Raw genomic sequence first — 23,640 nt, forward strand, 5'->3', positions numbered from 1 at the left:
CAATGTCGTCGTTGTCAAGCTTTTTGTCATGGCACTAAAAATTGTAGAATGAACGCCAGATGCATGTTTTGCGGCTCATTCGATCATGAAAAATCTAAATGCCTTTTTGGTGGTGATAAGCCAAAAACAGAATTTTTTAAGTGTGCAAATTGCGCAGGTAATCATTCCTCGAATTCGCTAGACTGTCCCATCAGGGCAAAAATTATTGCTTCTAGGAAAAATCCCAAAGTTTCCAGAAAAGTTTCTTCTCCTCCTTCCTCTTTTTCGTCTACACACGTCAGACCGACAAACAACCTGCCTGTTCGCATTCAGCCTCGGTCTACATTGGAATCACGGCTGGGTAATACCCGAAGTGATTTTAATGTTACCTGGGCTGATTCTGCGCCACAGACTCGTTGTTTATCGTTCTCAGAGGTGGTTGAAAATGGGATTCCCTCTTCAGGTTTAACTAATAAAAATGGGAAAAAACCAAGTCTCAACGTTCATGCGAAGGCTTGGGAAAATCCCCGAAATTCAAATACTTTTTCTTCTCCTTCCTCTTCTGATTCTAACAATTTTGTTGATTTGGGTGAGATTACTGAGGAAAAATTAAAATTTTTGCATCAAAATTTAATGGAAATGATGCAACTTATGTTGAAAGCAAATTCAATGTTTGAAGCTTTCCAAACTTCTTTTAATTATGCTAACAAAATTATTATGACTTTACGATTCCCTCATGGATCCAAATAGATGTTTAAATATTATGAATTGGAACGCTAGATCTTTGCTGGCTAACCAAGAAGAGTTCTTTTTATTTTTGAAAACTCAAAACATACATATTGCTGCCATCACTGAAACTTTTTTAAAGCCAGACAATAACTTGAAAAGCAATGCTTTCTTTAAAATTTTACGAAATGACCGACTTGATCGACAAGGTGGGGGTGTAGCTATTGTCATCAATAGTCGTCTCAAATTTAGACTTCTTCCTTCTTTCAATACAAAAGTCTTAGAAACAATTGGAATTGAATTAGAAACTTCTATGGGGAAAATTATAATTGTTGCCGCATATTTGCCTTTTCAATGTAGCGGTGAACAGAAAAATTTTTTGAAGGGAGATTTAGAAAAACTCACCAGAAATAAATCTAAATTTTTTATTATTGGTGACTTTAATGCAAAACACCGATCTTGGAATAATATTTCATCAAATTCAAATGGGAATATTTTGTTTAATGACTGCTCTGCAGGTTATTATACTGTTGAATATCCTAATGGGCATACTTGTTTTTCTTCAATTAGAAATCCCTCCACAATTGATTTGGTTCTAACGGACTTAGGCGAGCATTGTAGTCAATTAGTTACTCATGCGGACCTCGATTCAGACCTCCTTCCAGTAACATTTTCTTTATCCCAAAGTCCCATTGAAAACCCTTTAAAATCAACTTTTAATTTTCAAAAGGCTAACTGGGAGCGATATATGAATTTTATTGAACGTAATTTAGATGTAAACGTTCCACTGAATTCAATAGAAGATATTGATTTGGCTGTAGAAAATTTGACAACTGCAATAGTCAATGCTAAAGCCGCTTCAATACCTAAAGTTAAACATAAATTCAATCAACCTTTAATTGATGATGATCTTCAGTTTTTGATACGACTGAAAAACATTCGTCGACGCCAATATCAACGTACTAGAGATCCTTATTTGAAATTAATTTATTGCGACCTTCAAAAAGAGATCAAACGTCGTTTAAATTTCATTCGTAATGAAAATTTTGCTAAAGCAGTAGAGGACATAAAACCCTACTCAAAGCCATTTTGGAAATTAACTAAAATTTTGAAAAAGCCCCAGAAGCCAATTCCTACTTTGAAAGATGGGGATAAACTTCTTTTAACTAATTCAGAAAAGGCTCAAAAATTAGCCCAACAATTTGAGTCTGCTCATGATTTTAATTTAAACGTTGTAAGTCCAATTGATGCTCAAATTTCCCTAGAATTTGATGAAATTCTTTCTAAGCAAAATGTGTTTGAAAGTTCTTGTGAGACAAATATTGATGAACTTAAATTGATTTTCAAAAAATTTAAAAATATGAAAGCTCCAGGGAAAGATGGGATTTTCTATATTCTTATTAAAAAGTTGCCTGAAAGCACTTTAAATTTTTTAGTTAAAATTTTCAACAAATGTTTTCACTTGGCCTATTTTCCCAATAAATGGAAAAATGCCAAAGTAACTCCAATTTTGAAACCTGGAAAAAGTGCTTCAGAGCCTTCAAGTTATCGACCAATTAGTTTGCTTCCATCTTTAAGTAAACTATTTGAGAGAGTTATTTTGAATAGAATGATGATTCACATTAATCAGAATTCCATTTTCCCTGATGAACAATTTGGTTTTCGTCATGGACATTCTACTACACATCAACTTTTGAGTGTAACTAATATGATTAACGCTAGCAAATCTGAAGGTTATTCAACTGGTGTTGCTCTTCTTGATATTGAAAAAGCTTTTGACAGTGTTTGGCACAAAGGTTTAGTAGCTAAATTAGCTCGATTTGATTTTCCTGTATATCTCACCAAAATTATTCAAAATTATTTGACTAGCCGAACCTTACAAGTAAGCTATCAAAATTCATGCTCTGAAAGGACACCCATTAGAGCTGGTGTCCCTCAAGGCAGTATACTTGGGCCAATTTTATACAATATTTTTACTTCTGATCTTCCTGTTGTACCAGAAGGAAAAGGTAGAAGATTATTTGCTGATGATACTTTGCTTTCAGCAAAAGGTCGAAATTTACGGGTGGTACGCAGTAGATTGCAACAAAATTTAAATTCCTTTTTGAATTACTTGAAAATGTGGAAAATTTCTCCTAACGCTTCCAAAACTCAACTTATTTTATTTACCCATAAGCCAAGAGCAAATTTTTTAAAACCTAATGAAAATCATTCCATAACTTTTAATGGGGTTTCATTAGAATGGTCTGATCACGTGAAGTACTTGGGACTTACACTTGATCGGAATCTTACTTTTAAAAATCACATTGAAGATATTCAATCTAAATGTAATAAATACACTAAATCTCTTTATTCTCTCATCAACAGGAAATCCCGGTTGTGTCTGCGAAATAAGATGCTCATCTACAAACAAGTTTTCCGACCAGCGATCATGTATGCAGTTCCGATTTGGTCTAGCTGCTGCGCGACGAGGAAGAAAGTCATCCAGAGGATTCAGAACAAAGTTCTGAAAATGATTTTGCGGCTTCCACCTTGGCACAGCACCGAAGATGTTCATCGGATTGCAGGCATTGAATCTATCGAAGAGATGGCCAACAAAATCATCTCCAACTTCAGAGGCAAATCGATGCAGTCTTCCATCGCAGAGATTCGTTCTCTTTATGTTTAGTTTAATTTTAAGATAGTGTTTAGTTTTAAGTATAAAATATTTTTGCTATTACAGGATGTTCTCCTACATGAAAAACTTGATTGCGCTCAGCAAATTTAAATCTTATAAATAAATTTTTATAATCTAGTTACTTATAGGGCTATGAACAGTTCATTATTGAGCTGAACACCTAGTTTAATGCAATAATGTAATATAAGTGTAATCATGATTTGATACAAATAAAGACATATTTTAAAAAAAAAAAAAAAAAAAAATGAAGCGAGTCAAGAGGTCAGCTAGAATAAATTCTATTAAACTCCAAGTGCGATGGGAGAACAGCTTGGAAAAACATATCGTGCGGAAAGTTTATTGTTATAAAAGTGTTAAAGAATACCTGGACAGCATGTTAAGAGAACAGGTTTTGTTTATAAGGAAAAATGGTGATCATCCGGATTGTGAGTGTCGTGATTTGCGGCTTGTTTTGTCGACCCACGTCGCGAACCTTTGATGCGGACCCTTGATACTGACCCTTGATACAGACCTTTCATGCGGACCCTTGGTGCGGACCTTTGATGCGGACTTTTGATGCGGACCCTTGATGCGAACCTTTGATGCTGACCCTTGATGCGGAACCTTGATGCGGAACCTTGATGCGGACCTTTGATGCGGACCCTTGATGCGGACCTTTCATGCGGACCCTTGATGCGGACCTTTGATGCGGACCCTTGATGCGGACCTTTGATGCGGACCCATGATGCGGACCTTTGATGCGGACCCTTGATGCGGACCTTTGATTCAAACCTTTGATGCGGACTCTTGATGCGGACCTTTGATGAGGACCTTTGATGCGGACCCTTAATGCGGACCTTTGATGCGGACCCTTGATGCGGACCTTTGATGCGGGCCCTTGATGCGGACCCTTGATGCGGACCTTTGATGCGGACCCTGGATGCAAACCTTTGATGCGGACCCTTGATGCGGACCTTTCATGCGGACCCTTGATGCGGACCCTTGATGCGGACCCTGGATGCGGACCTTTGATGCGGACCCTTGATGCGGACCCTTGATGCGGACCTTTGATGCGAACCTTTGATGCGGACCTTTGATGCTGACCTTTCATGCGGACCTTCAAGCACAACCACTACTTGTTGCTCATAAGAGCTTTGATTTCAGAATGACCTCTTAAGCGACCGGGTTGCTTTATTTATAGCGAGTGATACCCGCGCGTCACGTTTAAAACACTCGGGTGGGCAGAGGAAAACGCGAGTAGATTTTTCTTTTTCTTTACTTCTTACCAGAACGCGTGTTCGCGTTTAAAACCTAAAATGCATAGGGTTACCAACGTACAAATATAGCATTAAATTTTAATTTATTATTTCTTATTTTATTAACTCTATTTCTAGTACATTATCCTACAGTGAGGACAGTTTAAGATGAGAGGGAACTGTGAATGTTTCGAAGGACAGCTTGGATTTATTATATTGGAGAGTATAGCTTCAAAATGAAAAAGCGTTTCGATAGCATAGAATAAGGATCTCACCGAAATTAACCAAGCCTTTTATTAGAACAGTAGATTCCAAGGTGAACTCAACTAGCAATTATACAGCAAGTAAGATGAACACTGAAATGAAATAAACCAGAAAGGAAACGCATACAGATGATTTTCTCGGCCAAATGATTCATGCATTACAATAAGAAACAATCCTCTATGCGTGCGCACTTGGCTAATTTGAGAACTAAGACTGGGATAAGAGTGCATCGAGAATAAAATTGATCCCAATAAGTTTTATTTCAGTGATTTTAAAGATGGTGATTCATCCATGGATGTTATTAGCAGGAGTTTTTATAGCAGCGATTCTTTAACACTCGAAATGCAACCTAAACAAAATCAGGAATGTTTGCCAAAGTAGCAGCGAAAACCCTGAGCTGTGAGATGATAATGTGTTGTTTCTTTCGGAGAGATTATTGAATAATCTCTGAATCTTTCAAATATTGATATTCATTTGATCGAGGAACCTAACGAAGACTTAAAGTTTGAATACGAATGAAGGACATTTATTGAATGAGTTCCACATGGTCGAGTTATTTATTCATACATTTTATTCATTGGCTTATTCATTGCCTAGACGATAAAATTGAGGGAAAATTCTTCAGTAAGATTCCCTCAACGGTTCATTAAATTTCTTAAGAAAAAAAATAATCTATAAGAGCTAAGCTTTACACTTGATAAATGATTTTCCGCTAAAAAATAACTAACGCAAACGGTGCAAATGTAGCGCAAATTTCTTACCATATTTTGATGCTCAGCGCCAACGGCCCAAAACATCTCAGAAACGCAATGAATGAGCTCGAAGGTTTCCCCCGGATGAAGATCAGTAAAGGGGACATAAAAAAAAGTGAGACCCAATTTACAAAAAGGTGGGCATCCCCGCTGGCTGTCTTATTCCGATGATTATCCGACGACAGCTGTTGGCTTCCGGCTTAATCTTTTCGATATTTTGTCAGTTGAAGCCTACACACTTAATCTTTTCTCCTGTGATCGGGACAATTTCGTCCTGTATTTTCAACAGCTGAAATTACAGGACGATCTCAGGACAGAAAACCACTACAGGAAAACAGCTGTCAAAATCACCTGTAGGGTCGAAACGATGTTCTCCTGTGGCTTGCAGGAAGGTTTCGAAATAATCCTGTAGAGTGTAGCCTCCTCCTGTAGCCTTCTTTCGAAATTTAAATGTAAAGAGATATATTAATAGGGATATATTTCGCACAAAATACCAATTTAAAATTAAAAGCACTTTTATTGATGATTTTTTATAATATCACATCGCTGTTGTATTCCGTTTGTATTCTCCGGTATTTTGCCTAAAAAAAAACAATGAAATGTTATTCTTTAAGTAACTTCATTTTGATAAAAAAAAAATACCTGAAACTTGGTATGGAACAAAGTAAAGCTTAGTTCTTTTAGAAATGGGACACTTTCTTTTGCTAATAACTCGTTTACTAGTAATCGGACATTCAAAATTTTGACAGCATTTTGTTGCCTGTAAAAAGTACTATCCGACGTATTTTTTTCAAAATTTAGAATTTACGTGTTTTTGAGATATTTACGATGCAAGAGAAAAAGGAAAAAATAATTTTGCACAGTTTCATTCAAAATTCAACATTATCAAATTGATAGCCGACAAAACCGTTGATTATTCAAAGAACTACTGTATGTGAGTGGTGAAAAAGTATGGAAATATTGTCAAAAATGTCCACTAAGTTCAAATCAACCATTGGAGTGAAGCATATGATCGGCAACTTCGGCTAAGGGTCATCAGGGAACTCAAGTCTCACACCAGCATTTTTAATTTTCAATTAGCGAAAAACTGAGGGTAGATCGCTGAAATTTCCAAAAAAAATATTCTCCGATAAGCTGAAAGTGTTGCCTATTAATGAGTCATTCAAACCTAACCTCAAACAAACATTTTTTGCCAGATCCACAGCTCGTAAGCTGTATATCTGGTTCCGAGGCTATGGGACAGATGATTTCTGATGAACGACAAAACTATGAAATACCCTATTTTAAACAAATTCCAGCGTTTGAATCCTATACCACGTCTGCTCGTGGCAAGGTCCAGAGTATATTAAAGTATGTATTTGCTGGCTATTTTGTATAAAATATAATGATTTGCCAAAATTATGCTCCTGTGGAAAAAATAACAATTTTCAATACGAAAACTATGATTTTCACTCTTTTCAAAAGCCTAAAAAGAGTAATCTTTTATGTACCCTTCGCAACCTACGATCTATACTAACCGATTATACTTTAAGTTCAATCTCCTCATGGTTTTACTTCGTTATTTCCAGATTTTGCCAGCAGAAATTCCATTAAAAACGCTCAAAAAGTTGCTCAAAAATAATCAAATTTGGTAATTTCGAAACAGCTGTATCCACTAAAGTGGCCTCAGTTTCTCTTAAAAAAGAAAGATTGGTCCAAAAAGTAATAAAAATTGAAGGAGAGGGATGTAGCCACCTAAAATACAGATTATTAGAAGTATTAGTTTGAAAAACTGATCATTATCATGACTGAAAAAAGTGTGCGCTGGCCGAAGGGAGGTACCAAGAATAAAATAGAATTAATTCTTACAAAAAAACGATAAATATTTTTTTTCAAATTTTTTCATGAATTATCATAAAATTACCTTCATTTCCTTCATAGAAAGTATTTAGATCAAACGAAAGGTTTTTGAGATACAAGCATTCGTAACTGTCCCATTTCTAAAAGAACTAAGCTTTATGTTGCGACATCCAATTTTCTCGATCAGTTGGATTTGAAGTCAAGCTCCGCCGGTAAACCCTCCCGCCTGGCTACCAGCATCACCGATGTTTCAGCTGAATCCTGGCCGCATCTATGAAACAGAACAAATAAGAATGTTCTATAGTTGATTTTTAAACACAACACAATTTTACGGCTCACTTTTTTCACTGTTTTTGCTTGGCTGATGGATAGCTCGTCTGGAGGAAGTGTCCTAAATGGCCGTAAGAGCAACATTTCGCAGCTGGTTTCCTTGCAGATTCCTTTGGCCTTTGTCGTCACAAACGGAAACTTTACGTAACTTTCCGCCAAAGGTGAAAAAGAAAAACTATTTATAAAAAGCGAGACAAAAAACGGTTGACAGCTGAAGTTCTCCCGTGATACAGGGCGATTGTTCGATCACTTGTGCGTTCGTAGGAATTTCATCGCGAATTTCAGAAGAAATGAAGCGCCCGGAGATTCGAAAGGGGTTTCGTTCGAACTTCGTTTAAATCAAGCCATTTCCCTGTGATTCAGATAGTCATTATCCCGAGGGAGAAATTTGTAATCTTAGTGTGTAGGTTACTTGTAATTACGCTAAGCAATCTTGAGAGAAGAAAAAAAAATTAAATCAAATTTGTTTGAAGAATTATCTACCAAGGAATATATAAGAAAAATTGAAGGTTATGAATATTTGTTAGAATTTTGCAAAAGTTCTCAATAGCCTTAAACTTTGACCTCATGCTAAATAGAACATTGTTATGAGATCTAGTGAAAAAAAATGCTAAATAATAATTGTTCTCACAGAATACAATAAACATGCAAGCCAAGTTGAACCAGAAGCAACGAAGACGGCAACTTCACTCTCAGGAGAAAATCACAAAATATTCACACCCTTATCAAAGTAACAAGTCAACATTACGAAGGCGAACCAGGCTTAAAAAAATTGCGATTTTTCTGAAGTTATGGGAGACTTGATCCCTTTTTAAGGAGACTTGATCTTTTATTCAGGAAGCCCTAATCCTTGTATAACAATCAAACAAAACCCCAAGATAGAATGTTAATTGACTATTTTGGTCATGTTTGTTCTCATTTCACAATTTATAGTAGACATAAGAAGAAAATTCTATAACTTTGTCTCAACGCTAACAACATTGCATACTTAAAGGCGCTATTTTTTATAACTAAGAGAAAATTAATTATTTTTGCTCTTTTTTTCAGACAATTGTTTGATAAATATTAGTTTTTGGACAAATATAAGTAATTTCGTAATCAGCATTCATATCGATCAATTCAGAAGAAGAATACGCCGTTTGGAAGGGGGGATCAATTGTACCCAACTCTAGGGGATCAATTATACCCATAATCAACATTTTAGAAAACTTTTTCTGAAAAAAGTTGAGAGTTTTCCATTACTTTGAAAATATGGCATTATGAAGTTCATTTTACGCTCGAACGATTGATATATTGGAACAAATATTTTTTTCATGATTTTCCCATGTAAGGAACATTTTAAAGTGATGAAAAAAGATCTTCAAGTTACATTTTGTGAAATTTTTCAAACAAAGTTCAATTACTCAAACAATTATTTTGTTAAAATTTTTTAAACTACAAGAAATGTTATTTTGCTCATTTTGGCACATTTTTCTAGAACATTTGATCTTTGTAAGACATTCCAGTTTCGAGATATAGCTAAGGAATCAAGTATCCCCAGGGATCAAGTATCCTCATTCTCCCCTAAACCTAACCTGACTTCGATGGTATTGTTACTGGCTGGAATCGGATCAGAAATAATAAGAACACATTCCTTTTCGTCACTGTTTATACATTAATAATCATTTGAGTTACGAAGATCAATGTCAGGAACAGTATCACCATTTTGTCTGCCCGTGGAACCGTTTGATGAAGAATTTACAGAAGGAATTGCTTCGTCAGTAGTTGTTGGCGGGATGAATTCACTTTCAGCTGGTACTGTCGTTGAATTGATGGGTAGCTCAACTCCTGTCACCTGTCCTGTTTGGCCATGAATCGCTGGAGAGTTTTTGGTGATCCTAGATTGCAATTTTTTATTTTCGTTTTCTAGTTTTTTATTCTTTGCCGTCAAGTCTTTGATTATTTTTGCTTGGGCTGTTATGTTAGCTTTCATTTCATCAAGCTGTTCCAGTTGGTCGTATTTTTCATCCTCACACTTCACTTTCGATTGTCGTTCGATGTCTGTTTCCCTCAATTGGTGTTGATTGCGTTCGTCCAAAAACTCGATTAGTTTTTGAAACCTGGTCAATCCACTTTCCAAACCTTCGATTTCAATGTCTCGGTTTCTGCTTTCATTTGTTATATCCTCCTCCAATTGTTTGCAATTTCCATTTATCTGGTTCAGAGCATAAATAGCTTTTTCTGAATAGGATTGAAGTCGATATGGTACAAAGAAACCGTTTTTCTGCGCTTGATTGTATACTTCATGATTTATCTGATTCAGTTGGTTCAAGTAATTTTGACATGAGTAACAATATCCACTACTCAAACAAAACCCTATCAGCACAACTATCACCAATGAATTCATTGCGGAAAGATAATTGGAACTCGGCACTTCAACACACACCCCGTACTGATAGAGAATCAGAACTGACTTCTAAAGCGAACAGCAGACGATCGTTAAGGATGGAACGGCTGCAAAAATGAACTGGCTATTGGATCGTAAGCAGACCTTTCATCTCATCGCTCTAAGCATTGAAACGTAGCGCAGCGAGTGGGATTCCCCAAGAATGGGGATTTTTTTTTTCAATTCCTCATTTGTTACCGACAGATAGATCATGCAAAGTGCTTCGATCGGTCCTTCGACGCTTGTTTTTGTTCCAATTTCGTGCCAGTGTGGTGTGAATAAAAGCCCATGTAAGTAAAATGATACTTCTTAGTAACATAATTGAATTATGGGTACCGTAAAATGGAGTAAAACAATGCAAAAAGTGACAAAATTTTGGTGATACAATGTTCAGTAAACTATGGAGAATGTCATTCTTCCTTGGAAACAAGGTAGTACTATAAGCTTAAACGTAGAACACTTCAATTAAAACTATAAAATAAAAAAAAAATTTCAAATTATTACAAAATAAAAAAAGACAAATCGAAAATTTTATTAGTTATTTTGGTTTAAAAATCCAAAAAAATCAAAGTTTTTAATGAATTCATTCACTCGATGTTCATTGCTGAAAAACTAGTAATCGATCTGTCAAACTCGAATTTGTTTTTGTTTATGCTAGTAATTTTTCGTTGCGCGCGAAAAGTGTTTGTTTGTTTCTCGTGTATGCAACGGTGAAGACATCGAATTTTATTTTATTCTATATTCCAGCGATGAAGTATTTAAACCAAAGGTAAATTATTTGAAGAGATAAAGTATTTCACAAAGAAACTAGTAATTTTATTTTTATTTCTGATGAAGCATGGTGTCCAAAACTGGACCAAAAGTGGCCAACCCACTGACAGATATTATTTTATTTGGTTTTAAAAATTTATACAAATGAAGCTCAAGAAAAATGAACAAACCAATTTCTAATTATAAATATGACTGCCATGAGGGTTTAATATTGATATTTAAATTTAAAATCTAATTTAGTTGTTGAGCTGAGCTAACAGGTTTCAGCAATTGAGATTGTTGGATTTCCAGCAAATGTTTTTGGTTTCCAGCAAAAATAAATCCTGTGTAGATTTGCGTTCAAAAAAGAATGAAATCACGTGAAGCAGCGCACTCTATTCCAAATTTCACAAGCCTCCAATTCCGTGTCGGTTGTTATTTTTTCATGAAATTTTAACTCAATCTCGCTAAGTATTAGCTTAGCTTATCTTTATTGACAACTCACATCCACCTTTAATCATTGAACCCGAAATGCTTCTTCACTAATTTTGCAATCGTATTTTTTCAAATAAGGTTGTTCATGTTATTAACCTATCGAGGGCGATTGTTTTATTTGGGTCATGTTACTTTTGCACTCATAGCATTTCGAACTACATGATCGCAGGTGTGGCTCAGTAGAACAGGTTCCACATCGCCAATGATTGCTACACCGTGATTGACCGAGGCCATCAGTTTTGATCAGAGATCAAAAGAATGGTGCCTGAGATTGGCAACACATTCACAATGTCCAAAACTGATGCTCTCTCTTTGAACATCAAGAACGGCGCCGGCCACGTCTTAGTAGTCATTTGATAGAAGGAAATGAGAGAAGAGGGATTGAGAGATTCATAATTTATGCTTTAGGACCGAGGTCACCTCTGCATCCTGAAAGCTGAAGTTAATGCCTACATCATGAAGACAAGAAATTTTTTTTCAATTTTTTTCAATGAAATGGTCACAAAAAGTTAAAAAAAAGTGGTCTAAAAAACCTACTTTTCATTCGATTGCTAGTAAATACTGTTTGAGCGATGGTAGAGTGTTTTAAAAAATATGACTACAAACTTTATTAAAATTCTAACATTTTGCTGTCTTTAGATTTTCGATGCAACAAAAATTGAAATTACTGGAATTTTTCAAAGTTCACTACTTTGCGCAATTTTTTACAAATTAAAATTTCATCTCTTTTTGTGGTCCACCGTCAGGTTGTACCCGGATTTTCAGTGCTTTCACTTTGTTTGGACCAATCAAAAGTATATTCATTGGAAAGCAAATTTAATCTACATTCTAGTGAGGTGCAACAAATCACGCTGTGAGATTTCACAAAAATATGAAAATTATAAACGTAAAATCATTCCTGAATTTCTAGAACTACAAGCAGCGCGTCCAGCAAAACTTGTTTTTTTGCTCTCCGAGTAGGTACGGTGGATGGTGATTTGGGCAGAGAGCCAATCCGAGAGCCGAAATAATGATGCGTGTCGTACGTTTCTTGGTTGGAAATTTTCTATTGATAGTCGTTCACGTTTGCTTGTCACGACACGCATCATTATTTCGTCTCTCGGCTTGGCTCTCTGCCCAAATAACCACCCAGCGTACCTGCTCGGAGAGCAAACAAACACGTTTTGCTGGACGCGCTGCTTGTGGTTCTAGAAATTCAGGAATGATTTTACGTTTATAATTTTCATATTTTTGTGAAATCTCACAGCGTAAATTGTTGCACCTCACTAGAATGTAGATTAAATTCCCTTTTCAATGGATATACTTTTGATTGCTTCAAACGGCGAGAAAGCACTGAAAATCCGGGTACAACCTGACGGTGGACCACTAAAACAGATGAAATTTCAATTAGTGAAAAAATCGCGCAAAGTAGCCAACTTTGAAAAATTCCAGTAAATTCAATTTTTGTTGCATCGAAAATCTAAAGACAGCTAAATGTTAGAATTTCAATAAAGTTTGTAGTCATATTTTTTAAAACACTCTACCATCGCTCAAAAATTATTTACTAGCAATCGAATGAAAAGTAGGTTTTTTAGACCACTTTTTTGAACTTTTTGTGAACATTTCATTAAAATAAATTAAAAAAAATATTTCTTGTCTTCATGATGTAGGCATTAACTTCAGCTTTCATACGCATAAGGCAAATATTTATTTGAACGTGTAACATATGAACTACAAAAGTTTTCGTGAGGCATGTTTTTTCGATTTTTCTTTCTTTCATGCTGAATAACGAGAAAACTTGTAACTTTAGCTGTATATAATGTTCTGAACATATTTTACTGACATTACAAGGTTTCTATTGATATAAGTTTTATAGGAAGTTCATAATAATTCAAACGACTTAAATAGATTTTATTTTTGTGGTGTCAAAATGACACCGAAAGTCGGAAAAGGGAGTTTTTTTGTCCAGGCTTCCAGGGTTCGTCCATAAAAAAAGTAAAGATGCAATATTGAAGAACTTTTGAATTCATTCAGGGTCCTCGAAGAAATTTTTGTATTTTGAAGCTTATGAAAAAAGTTACAAGCCTTCAAACTTGCAATGGTGTCAAAATGACACCCTAATGCGGATGAGGGTTAAATCTGAGCCTTTAAGAAGCTAGCAAAAAGAAAGAATGGAATTCCGAAAACAATAATATCAGTACAGAAATAAATCAAAATGAGAGCTTTGAAAACTCGTAAAAATATTCAACACTTAGAGATCACAAAAAATAATAACAATGGAATGTTCCGAATATTCTAAATGTTAATCTGACAATGTAAAAATGAATCAGCATGATTCGATTTTGAAAAGATGATGAATTTTTAAAGAAAGTTGTTGTTGATAGCAATAGCTGGACAAAATAAGTATTCCTATAAGTAATTGTGAAAATGTGAACTCCTAATAAGCAACACCGACGGAAATAGCTTTGAACAAGGAAAATATCATTTAACTTGCACGAAAACAAAATCATAGTAGAATTTACTATTGAAAAATCAATTGAGGAAAAAAACCCAGTGAATGTTTTCATTTTTAAACATTGATATCCTTAATCGAGATTATCAAAACTCTCTCCTATCTACACCTGAAATAAATTCTGACCATTTAAGATTTATGTTTAGTTAAATTTACTGCAGTTTTGATTTTCTATTAGTCAAATAAAAACAGATTTATTTGAACTCTCTTAGCTTGTTAATTAAAACACCTCTAAGCTTAGAAGCACGAAGAAGCTTTTGTATATTGTAAACATCTAGCAAGTGGTAAAAACTTGGAAAAATGAAAAAAAAATGTTCTAAATTTATTTTGCTGATATTCAAATATGGATCAAATTTAAAAAATAAAAGTAACATTAAAGTAAAACAATAATGAAACAAAATACTCATCCTTATTGAAATCGGAGATCTCATCGCAAATTTAACAGTCCTTGGTCTTTTCGGAGGGCGTATAATTTGGCACAAAAGTCATCAGCTGGCTCGGTTCCACAGAAGAAACAAAAATAAAGTTGATTTTGAGGTTCATATTCAATTTTCCCATACAAACCTAAAAGTTCAAATTTGCTCATGTAAACATTACTTCAAAATTCTGCAAAAAATCATGGATGAGTTTTGAACCAAAACGAAGCTTTTCAGGTCCCAGAAATTCAAAAATGATCCCAAATCGACTCAGTCTACTGTACTATGGCTAAAAAAAAAGAAACAGCAGTTCTTGTGAAAAAAAGAAAATTTGAGATTGCTTCACTAAAGTCACTGTATTTTTGGCAATTTTCTTTTAAAAAAACTTGAAATTTGACAAAAAACGCAAAATTGGTTGATCAAAATCTTTTGACGCAATCAAAAATGGTGCAGGTTTGGAACTGTGGTGCATTGTTGTCCAACAGACGATTTCATAATTATTTGGACTAATGTTTGTATAAAAAAAATCATAATCATTGTTTTCATGAATTATTCTTCCCAAATTTGTCATCAAAAATGTTGTAAAATGAAGTAAACCTCAATCCCACTTTCTTTGAAAACAAAAAACTTTCCAATAGAGTTCGAAATAAGAAGAACAAAGTTTCAGAAATGCCCTGAAAAAATATGGACAAACAAATTTGATTCAAACGTAAAGCGAGTATTATATTCGCTTTTGTGTTTGTATTCCAATTCCGTCGAAATATATACTATAAATTAAAACAAAGCAGAAATCAAATTTCTTACAATTTGCAACATATTTGGTGATAACTTTTGGTTATGTGAATGGATATGGATTCATGAATGTATTGATCACGATTTTTTCCATACAAACATTCGTCCAATAAAGAACGAAATCGCAAGTTGGGCGATTATGCACCACATTTCCAAACCTGTAAGGGAGAATGCGGATACTTGATCCCTGGTGATACTTGATTCCTTAGCTATATCTCGAAACTGGGTCTTACAAATATCAATTGTTCTAGAAAAATGTGCCAAAATGAGCAAAATAACAATGCTTGTCGTTAAAATTTTTTTAACAAAATAATTGTTTGAGTAATTGAACTTTGTTTGAAAAATTTCACAAAATGTAACTTGAAGATCTTTTCGCATCACTTTAAAATGTTTCTTACATGGGAAAATTATGAAAAAATATTTGTTCCAATGTATCAATCGTTCGAGCGTAAAATGAACTTCATAATGCCATATTTTCAAAGCAATGGAAAACTCTCAACTTTTTTCAGAAAAAGTTTTCTAAAATGTTGATTATGGGTACAATTGATCCCCTAGAGTTGGGTACAATTGATCCCCCTACCAAACGGCATATTCTTCTTCTGAATTGATCGTTATGATAGTTGATTGCGAAATTTCCAATATTTATCCAAAAACTATTCTTTATCAAACAATTGTCTGAAGAAAAGAGCAAAAATAATAAATTTTCTCTTAATTATAAAAAAAATAGCGCCTTTAAGTATGCAATGTTGTTAGCGTTGAGACAAAGTTATAGAATTTTCTTCTTATGTCTGCTATTAATTGTGAAATGAGAACAAACATGACCAAAATAGTCAATTAACATTCTATCTTGGGGTTTTGTTTGATTTTTATACAAGGATTAGGGCTTCCTGAATAAAAGTTCAAGTCTCCTTCAATAGGGGATCAAGTCTTCCCTAACTTCAGAAAAATCGCAATTTTTTTACTCCCACGAAAATGCTTCTAGTTCATCAACGGGTTCAAGTATCGTTCTAATTTTTGGAGCATAGAAACTTGAAGCTACAAGCTGTCAGAAAATGTCAAAGACGGCGAGTTGCTAAATTTTTCCAAAAAGATATGGTGAAAATAAGAAAAGGGGATCAAGTATCTTCACTCTCCCCTAATGCAAAAAATTTGAATACTTTTGTTTGAACGATAGCTCTTTAAAAAAAATCGTGAAAATGGAGTTTTTTTTACCCGTTAGACCCTACTCCCCCCCTTAAGACAAATTTGATAAATTAAATAAAAAATATCCTAAATTGTGATTTTTATTGAGGATTAAACTGTGAATAGCTCCTCACACGATGATACAAACAACATGTTTTGTTCAGCAAAGCTTAAGTGCGCAAAAATCCGCATCTTTTGATGGCATTAGTATCAAAAATATTTAACGCTTGGTACATATTTTGGTCAGATGAATACAAAATTTTGGGACCAAAAATTTTTTTTTTTGGAAATAGCTTGCTTGTTTTACATTTTGATACAGTTTGGTTCGTTTTTCATTTCATACGTGTAGTATTAACCTCAAACAAAATTTAAAAAAATATAAAATATTTAAATTTTATGAAAATTTTTGGATCCAGAATTTATTTAAAATCAAATCTTTTGAAAGTGGACTTTTTTCAAAGATCGCGCTTGCGGAACCTCTAAACATGATTTTTTTTTAGTCGGCCCCATACAAAGGTTTGTTCTGCACATCCTTATCTACCATTTGGAGGGTGCTGGGGGCTCAGATTCTCAGAAGTTATGCAATTTTGGGATACCCTACTGTTCAATCTCGGTTCCATATGCTGGAATATAACTGCTTTGAGTCACGCGTTTGTTAATTTCAAAATTTCATCCATCCAAACATTAAATCTCATAAGATATCAGCTAGTCAATTTTTTTGTAGTATTTTTTACCCCTAAATTTATGCAGCATAATTATGCTTTTCTTTAACAATATTTTCTACAGGTAAAATGTAAAATTTGATTCGAACAAAATCAAAAAATTAGTGCAATACGCTAACCTAACCTAACCTAACCTAACTAAGTACAATAATCTACCCGAAGAATTAAAGATAATTAATAATAGGAATATTTTCAAGACCCAACTGATGCAACACTTTAAGAACTTATTAAACCAATAAACAATGAATCACCAAACAAGCTTTGTTTTAAATTTGTATAGAATATTTGGTTTCAACTTGTTTGTCTGTAGTTTAGTTTAATTTGACCTTATTTTAATTTATTTTGTTTTAGTTTAATTTATTTTAAATTTTTTTTTAATTGTTAATACTCTTTAAGCTCTTCAATCGAGAAGTGGATCTCTTAAAAAGAAAACTTTTTTCCACTGAGATTCACTGTATTTGTTTACTTTTTATTACATTCTTCCGCGCTTAAAAGTTAGTATATATTGTGTTCTCAGCATGCGTAAATTTTGTGTTTTTGCTCGCCTTTTTTAAATTAAATTTAACCTGATTGCTGCCAGACATGCTAAGGGGGAGTGTGGCGGGCCAAAAAAAAACTATGGCTTCGACTGATGTTGTTCTTCATTTTTATGGTGGGAAACAAGCTTTTCTTACATATCTCAGGTAAAACTTCTACTCCAGATCGCATAACTATAGGCGTTTGTTAAGAACGTCGACGACTACTATTGAAGCTACAACGGCGGAGTGGGGACAGGAAATTTGGCGTGTCGTTCTTCGATCCATTGGGATTGCTCGCAGCGTTCGTTCTACATGGGAAGATTCTACTCCAAGACGTTTGGCGCGCTGGAACTCAGTGGGATGAAGCCGTGGGAGACCAAGAATACGAGAAATGGTTGCGCTGGATTGAAGGATTTCCACTCATTGATGATCTGCAGATCCCTCGATGCTACTTCAACAATGTCGACTACGACGATGTACAACTTCACATCTTTGTGGATGCCAGCGAAGATGCTTGCGCTGCCGTTGGATACTTCCGTGTTCCAAATAATGCCGGGGGATACGCTTGTGCACTAGTTGCAGCGAAAACAAAAGTCGCTCCTTTGAAGCATTGGTCCATTCCACGCCTGGAGCTTCAAGCAGCCGTAATGGGTACCCGTTTGAGGAAATTCGTCGAAGAGGGGCACACTCTTTCCATAAAGCGATGCGTTCTGTGGTCAGACTCCAGTACTGTGTTGGCCTGGATACGCTCCGATCATCGGAGATATACACAATTCGTGGCATGCAGAGTAGGCGAAATCCTAACCAACTCCAGCATCTCGGAGTGGCGATGGATCCCATCGAAGCAAAACGTCGCCGACCTCGCCACCAAATGGGGACAAGGCCCACCACTGACATCTCATAACGCCTGGTTCTGTGGTCCAGCTTTCCTCAAAGAAGACGAGTACGAATGGCCACAACCAAGGAAGCCGAACGACACCGAGGAGGAGTTGAAGACGACACGCCAAATTTCCTGTCCCCACTCCGCCGTTGTAGCTCCAATAGTAGTCGTCGACGCCAGTAGGTTTAGCAAATGGGAGCGAATACTACGAACTGTCGGATACGTGCATCGCTACATAAATCGCCGAGTCAAGTTAATCCCCGCTGAAGCAGAAGGAATCCATCTCAACCAAAACGAATTGGTAGCAGCTGAAAACACGTTGTTCTGGATGGCACAACAACAATCGTATCCTGCTGAAACATCCCTACTTCAACGAAGTCGACCAGAGAATTCAAGCCGGCAGCATCGTCTCCCAAGACACAGTCAACTTCACCATATAAACTCCTTCTTAGATGAAAATTCCGTTCTCAGAGTAGATAGCCGAGTTGGAGCAGCCAGAAACGTCGCAATGACAGTCCGATATCCAGTTATTCTTCCTCCGTCTCACAGAATCACGGAACTGATCATCGACTTCTATCATCGAAAATTTCTACATGCCAATTTTGAAACTGTGGTTAACGAACTTCGCCAGTCCTTCCACATATCGAAAATAAGAACTACAGTTAAGAAAATTATTCGTCAATGTCAGAACTGTAAGGTATACAAATGCAAACCCCAGGTACCAATGATGGGCCCACTGCCCGAGGCTCGTTTAGCCTCATTCGTACGACCATTCAGCTACGTTGGTCTAGATTTGTTTGGTCCGATCTTGGTAAAGAGAGGAAGGAGCTCGGTGAAACGATGGGTGGCTCTATTTACCTGCTTAACGATCAGAGCCGTCCACGTCGAAGTAGTCCACAGCCTCACAACAGAATCCTGCATTATGAGCATCCGGCGCTTTGTTGTTCGCCGAGGCGCACCACTGGAAATCCATTCGGACAACGGAACCAACTTCCGTGGGGCTGACAACATCCTTCAACAACAAATAGGCCAGTTTCAGGAAGATTTGGCAGCGACCTTTACCAACACTCACACCAAGTGGATTTTCATACCTCCAGGGACGCCGCACATGGGTGGAAGCTGGGAGCGTATGGTACGCTCAGTAAAAACGGCCATGGAAAAAAGCTTGTGCGTAGGACGGAAGCTCGACGACGAAGCCCTGAATACGTTCGTGGTGGAAGCTGAAGGTGTTGTCAACTCGCGTCCTTTGACGTACCTACCACTGGATAGCGAGGAAGCTGAATCACTGACACCGAACCATTTCTTGCTTGGCAGCTCCAACGGCGTAAAACAACCGAGCAAGCAATTTGTGGATGGAGCTGTTGCTCTGAAGAACACCTGGAACCAAATAGAATCACAGTTGGACATGTTCTGGCGTCGTTGGGTCCGGGAGTACTTACCCACATTGGCTCGTCGTACAAAGTGGTTCAACGAAGTCCAAGAGATTGGTGTGGGGAATCTAGTTGTGATCGTGAACGAATCTAAAAGAAATGGGTGGGTGCGAGGTCGGGTTCTGGATGTCTTCCCCGGCACTGACGGGAGAGTTCGTCATGCAATAGTGCAAACAAACAAAGGGTTATCAAGGCAATCGGTCAGTAGATTAGCGGTGTTGAATGTTGAGCAAACTGGTGACTCTGAGCCAGATGCTGGCAATGGTCAGCGTCACGAGGGGGAGGATGTTAAGAACGGCAACACTGGATAAGTAAGGCGTCGCGGAGAAATGCAGTTCAGTGGCGAGTCATCTGACAGCTAATCCGACTCGGCGTATTTCTCTGTTTCTTTTCTTCACGTCATTCGGAACGGACCTGTTGTCGAGCATTACGAGTGAGAAATTACAGTAATTTCAATTTAAATACTAAGTTTCTTGTGACACAATTGCGAAGATCTTAAAACTAATAGTACGGTTTGTTAGTACGGCAAAGTTCTGTTGAAACGGACAAGCTCAGGTACAAATTTACTACTAAGACTAAACACAATTCCTAGCTAACCTAACCTAACTTAGTTGCAGGAAAATAACTAAAAACCGTCCAGTTTTAGATAAATTATCCACTATTTAAAATACTAAATTGTTTGCTACATAACAACGGAACTAGTTATACTAGGTATGAGTTGGTTTAAAACTTAATACTAAATTATTATAAAACCTAATTACATGTAGTTACAGCAAACAAACACACACAACAAACACACAATCATAGAAGTTGTTCGGGCGTGAAAGGTTAATTTGCGCACTGAATTTGTAAGTTCCTATCAATTTGTTAACATTAAATTTATAACAGTTCTAAAAAGCTAAATATATTTACAGCTTGAAGCTGTCTTACTGCTGTCAAGACCGAGCGTTTTTAATTTCACTTTCGCCCGCAACACGTTATAAGAAGAAAGTTAGAGTGGTTCCTAGTATTAACTGATTTTCTTAATCATCTTTTTAAATAAAATTCCCTCCAGTGTTTCCACAATCATAAAATCTAATGATAAAGGATTCAAATGGATTCATAGATAGATTCATTATTTTCCAGATAATTCTATTCATTTCAGATAATTTGACCCTCTCAGACTGCTGACAGCATTTGTCAAGAGTCTTTTAAATTTTATGATTAGAAGATATTTTGTAAGCAATTTTTTTGTCTTAATGGCTCTGTAGCTAGTTTGAAATAATTTTGAAAAACTATCAAAGTTTTCTGTGAGATTGTTAAGTTACCAGTTTAATTTAAAAATATTTAAAAAAAATAAGAGAAATATCACTTCTGAAATCATAAAACAATGCTGGATAGAGAAATTCAAGTTCTACGATGTATGGATACCTCTAAAATAATCAGATCAATACATTTTCAATGTTCATTTGTAAATTTTTAAACAATTTAAAAAAAAAACCCGGAAAATGACTCATCATCTTCCGCTATTGTCGGTATACCCCCAGCAGCATTAATGTTGATCACGCAGTTTTTTTTTCCTAAGATGTATGCCGTGTTTATGAGACACCGACTCTCGACGACTCCCGTTCAACATTCCAAATTCATATTGCATCCTCGTCTTTATTAGCATTACGTCTAATAAACTGTGATGCATTTCCATCGTTTGACAGGCGGTTATTCCGGTCACGTCCGGGTTTTCTTCCGCCAACAATGAGCCAACCAAGGACACGTTCTGGACACCAGTCCTTAGTTTTTCCTCCGAACGCTCCCCCCACTTCATGTGGTTACACCCACTGACGAAAGACTGCATCGGATGCATTCGCGAATAGATCATGCTTTGTTTCCAGCATTCAATTCTTCTGGGAAGGCAAAAACTTCCACGCCTGATGGTGCAAATCGTTAAAGAGAGCTCTTCCTGGTGCATTTCCTTACATCCCAGAAGAAAAATAAAACTAGGTAAACAAGAGAGCATTCGAAACAGCAGTAGAATATTTAATTTTGTGCTGATTTAACCTGATATGCATCCGGAAGTTTAGATGTAACGGTGACTGTTTGTTGTTTTATGGAGGTTCACGTAAAACATTCCAAATATTGTTAATTGTTCGACTTTTGGGACAGAAATTTTTACAGCATTTTTGTTGTTGCAACTTTTGGTAACATTGATCGCATAATCTGGCATTGTTTAGGCCGTTTACATTCCGAAACTCGGAGCAAAGTTCTGCATTCAACGGAATAGGATGAATAAATAACTGCAATCATCCCTACAAAACGACGCTCCCATTCCAGCTTTTTATCCCTTTGCTGGTGCCAGCTAGATACATACAATTAAAACTTTTAAAACAAACATTCAAAATGTGAGTGCGGGATGTACACAGACAGATCTCTCTGTATGTATGTGGAGCTCTGCTGCCGGCAATTAGAGGAAACGGAAGCTGTGTAGCTCTGTGGTTTTTCCTGATAGTTCTGTTTGCTTCCTTTCTCTTTTGCAAACTCCATCCTTTAGAAGTTCCACAAGCGCATTTTAACTATGAACATCGAAGTAAAAAAAAACATCGTAACTTGCAGAATCGAAATCTGAATCCTGATGGGGGTTGTTCTTTGGGCAATCCTTGGGTGGTCTTCCACATCGAAAACTTTCAGAGCAAATATGCATACATGGCGGTGTGAGTGTATGAATGTGTGTTTGACATTGCCTAAAGATATATGTATGTATGTATGTATTTGGTACATGTGTCCTGTGGTGCATCGTACGCCTAACCAGCAGAATCAGAACTGTTTACCCTCGCGTTGAGCTTCGGCGCCTCGAGACGTTAGCGAAAGATAAAATTTGAATGTATTTCACTTGGTTGAAGCTATAAATTAGGGTGGTCTAACCGGTTTTATCGAAACCGGTAAAAACGGTAAAACCGTCCATTTTCCAATACCGGAAATACCGACTATTGAGACGGTAAAAAACCGGTATTTCCGGTAAATTTATCATTATTCTTTTGAATTGAATTAAATTGACCCTGCTAAATGATTTTTTTAACCAAATATGTTTGAGTGCAAATATTCAAATTTTGTTCAATCTGCTTCAAAATCTAAGCTCAATAAACCTTACTGCGAGGTTTATGTGAGATTTGATTATTGCTAAAACTTGTCGATGTAACTTTATGGATTAAAGCTATAGTGGCGTTCAAAAGAGCATTGACAAGTTGCCATTTCTCTCTTAGAAGATATTATTCATGAAACTTTACACATTTCAGTTCAGCTATCGAACTAACGCTCCACAACATTTAAAGACCGTTCAATTGTACAATGACTGAAGAAAAGATACAGCAGAAATTTAAGATTGCTTCACAATTATCACTGTATTTTTCATTGAAAAACTGGAATTTGGTCAAAACATGCGAAAATGATTTATCAATAAACAGGCCAAGTTTATCAAAATCGTTCTAAGCGGTGCCGGGCTTTCACAAATTTAAAATTTATAACCAAAAATATTGAAAACTGATTAGAAACTTCCTACTTTGTTTAAAAACATTAAATGTTTCAACAGAGTCAGCAGTTAAACACATGTTCAAATGTTTGTAAGAAATTTAACTATCAATATTTTCAAGGTATTGATGGAACTCTGTTGTTTTTATTTTTAATGCTGTTGAAGCATTTTCTTCCAGGCAAAGCAGTAACAAAGTTTTTATAAATTTACAACAGTATTATAATAAAAAACGTATGGA

General features: G+C 36.0%; 2 protein-coding genes across 2 annotated transcripts in view; one reads left to right on the forward strand and one right to left on the reverse strand.

Annotated features, from left to right (window-relative positions):
* LOC129758299 (Krueppel-like factor luna) overlaps positions 1-23,640 on the forward strand; it is a 294,663-nt gene that overhangs the window by 260,273 nt on the left and 10,750 nt on the right. The gene's annotated exons all lie outside the window — the stretch shown is intronic.
* On the reverse strand, positions 9,433-10,318 carry LOC129758300 (uncharacterized). Its single transcript, XM_055755780.1, has one exon. It carries the CDS (start codon positions 10,186-10,188, stop codon positions 9,457-9,459), a length of 732 nt encoding a protein of 243 aa, XP_055611755.1. The 5' UTR covers positions 10,189-10,318; the 3' UTR covers positions 9,433-9,456.

Source organism: Uranotaenia lowii, chromosome 3 (assembly GCF_029784155.1).
Source record: "Uranotaenia lowii strain MFRU-FL chromosome 3, ASM2978415v1, whole genome shotgun sequence".
Taxonomy (NCBI): domain Eukaryota; kingdom Metazoa; phylum Arthropoda; class Insecta; order Diptera; family Culicidae; genus Uranotaenia; species Uranotaenia lowii.

Bases quoted from the DNA above. Each gene is read 5' to 3' on its own strand.
- LOC129758300 (XM_055755780.1), bottom strand. From the start codon at position 10,188: ATGAATTCATTGGTGATAGTTGTGCTGATAGGGTTTTGTTTGAGTAGT.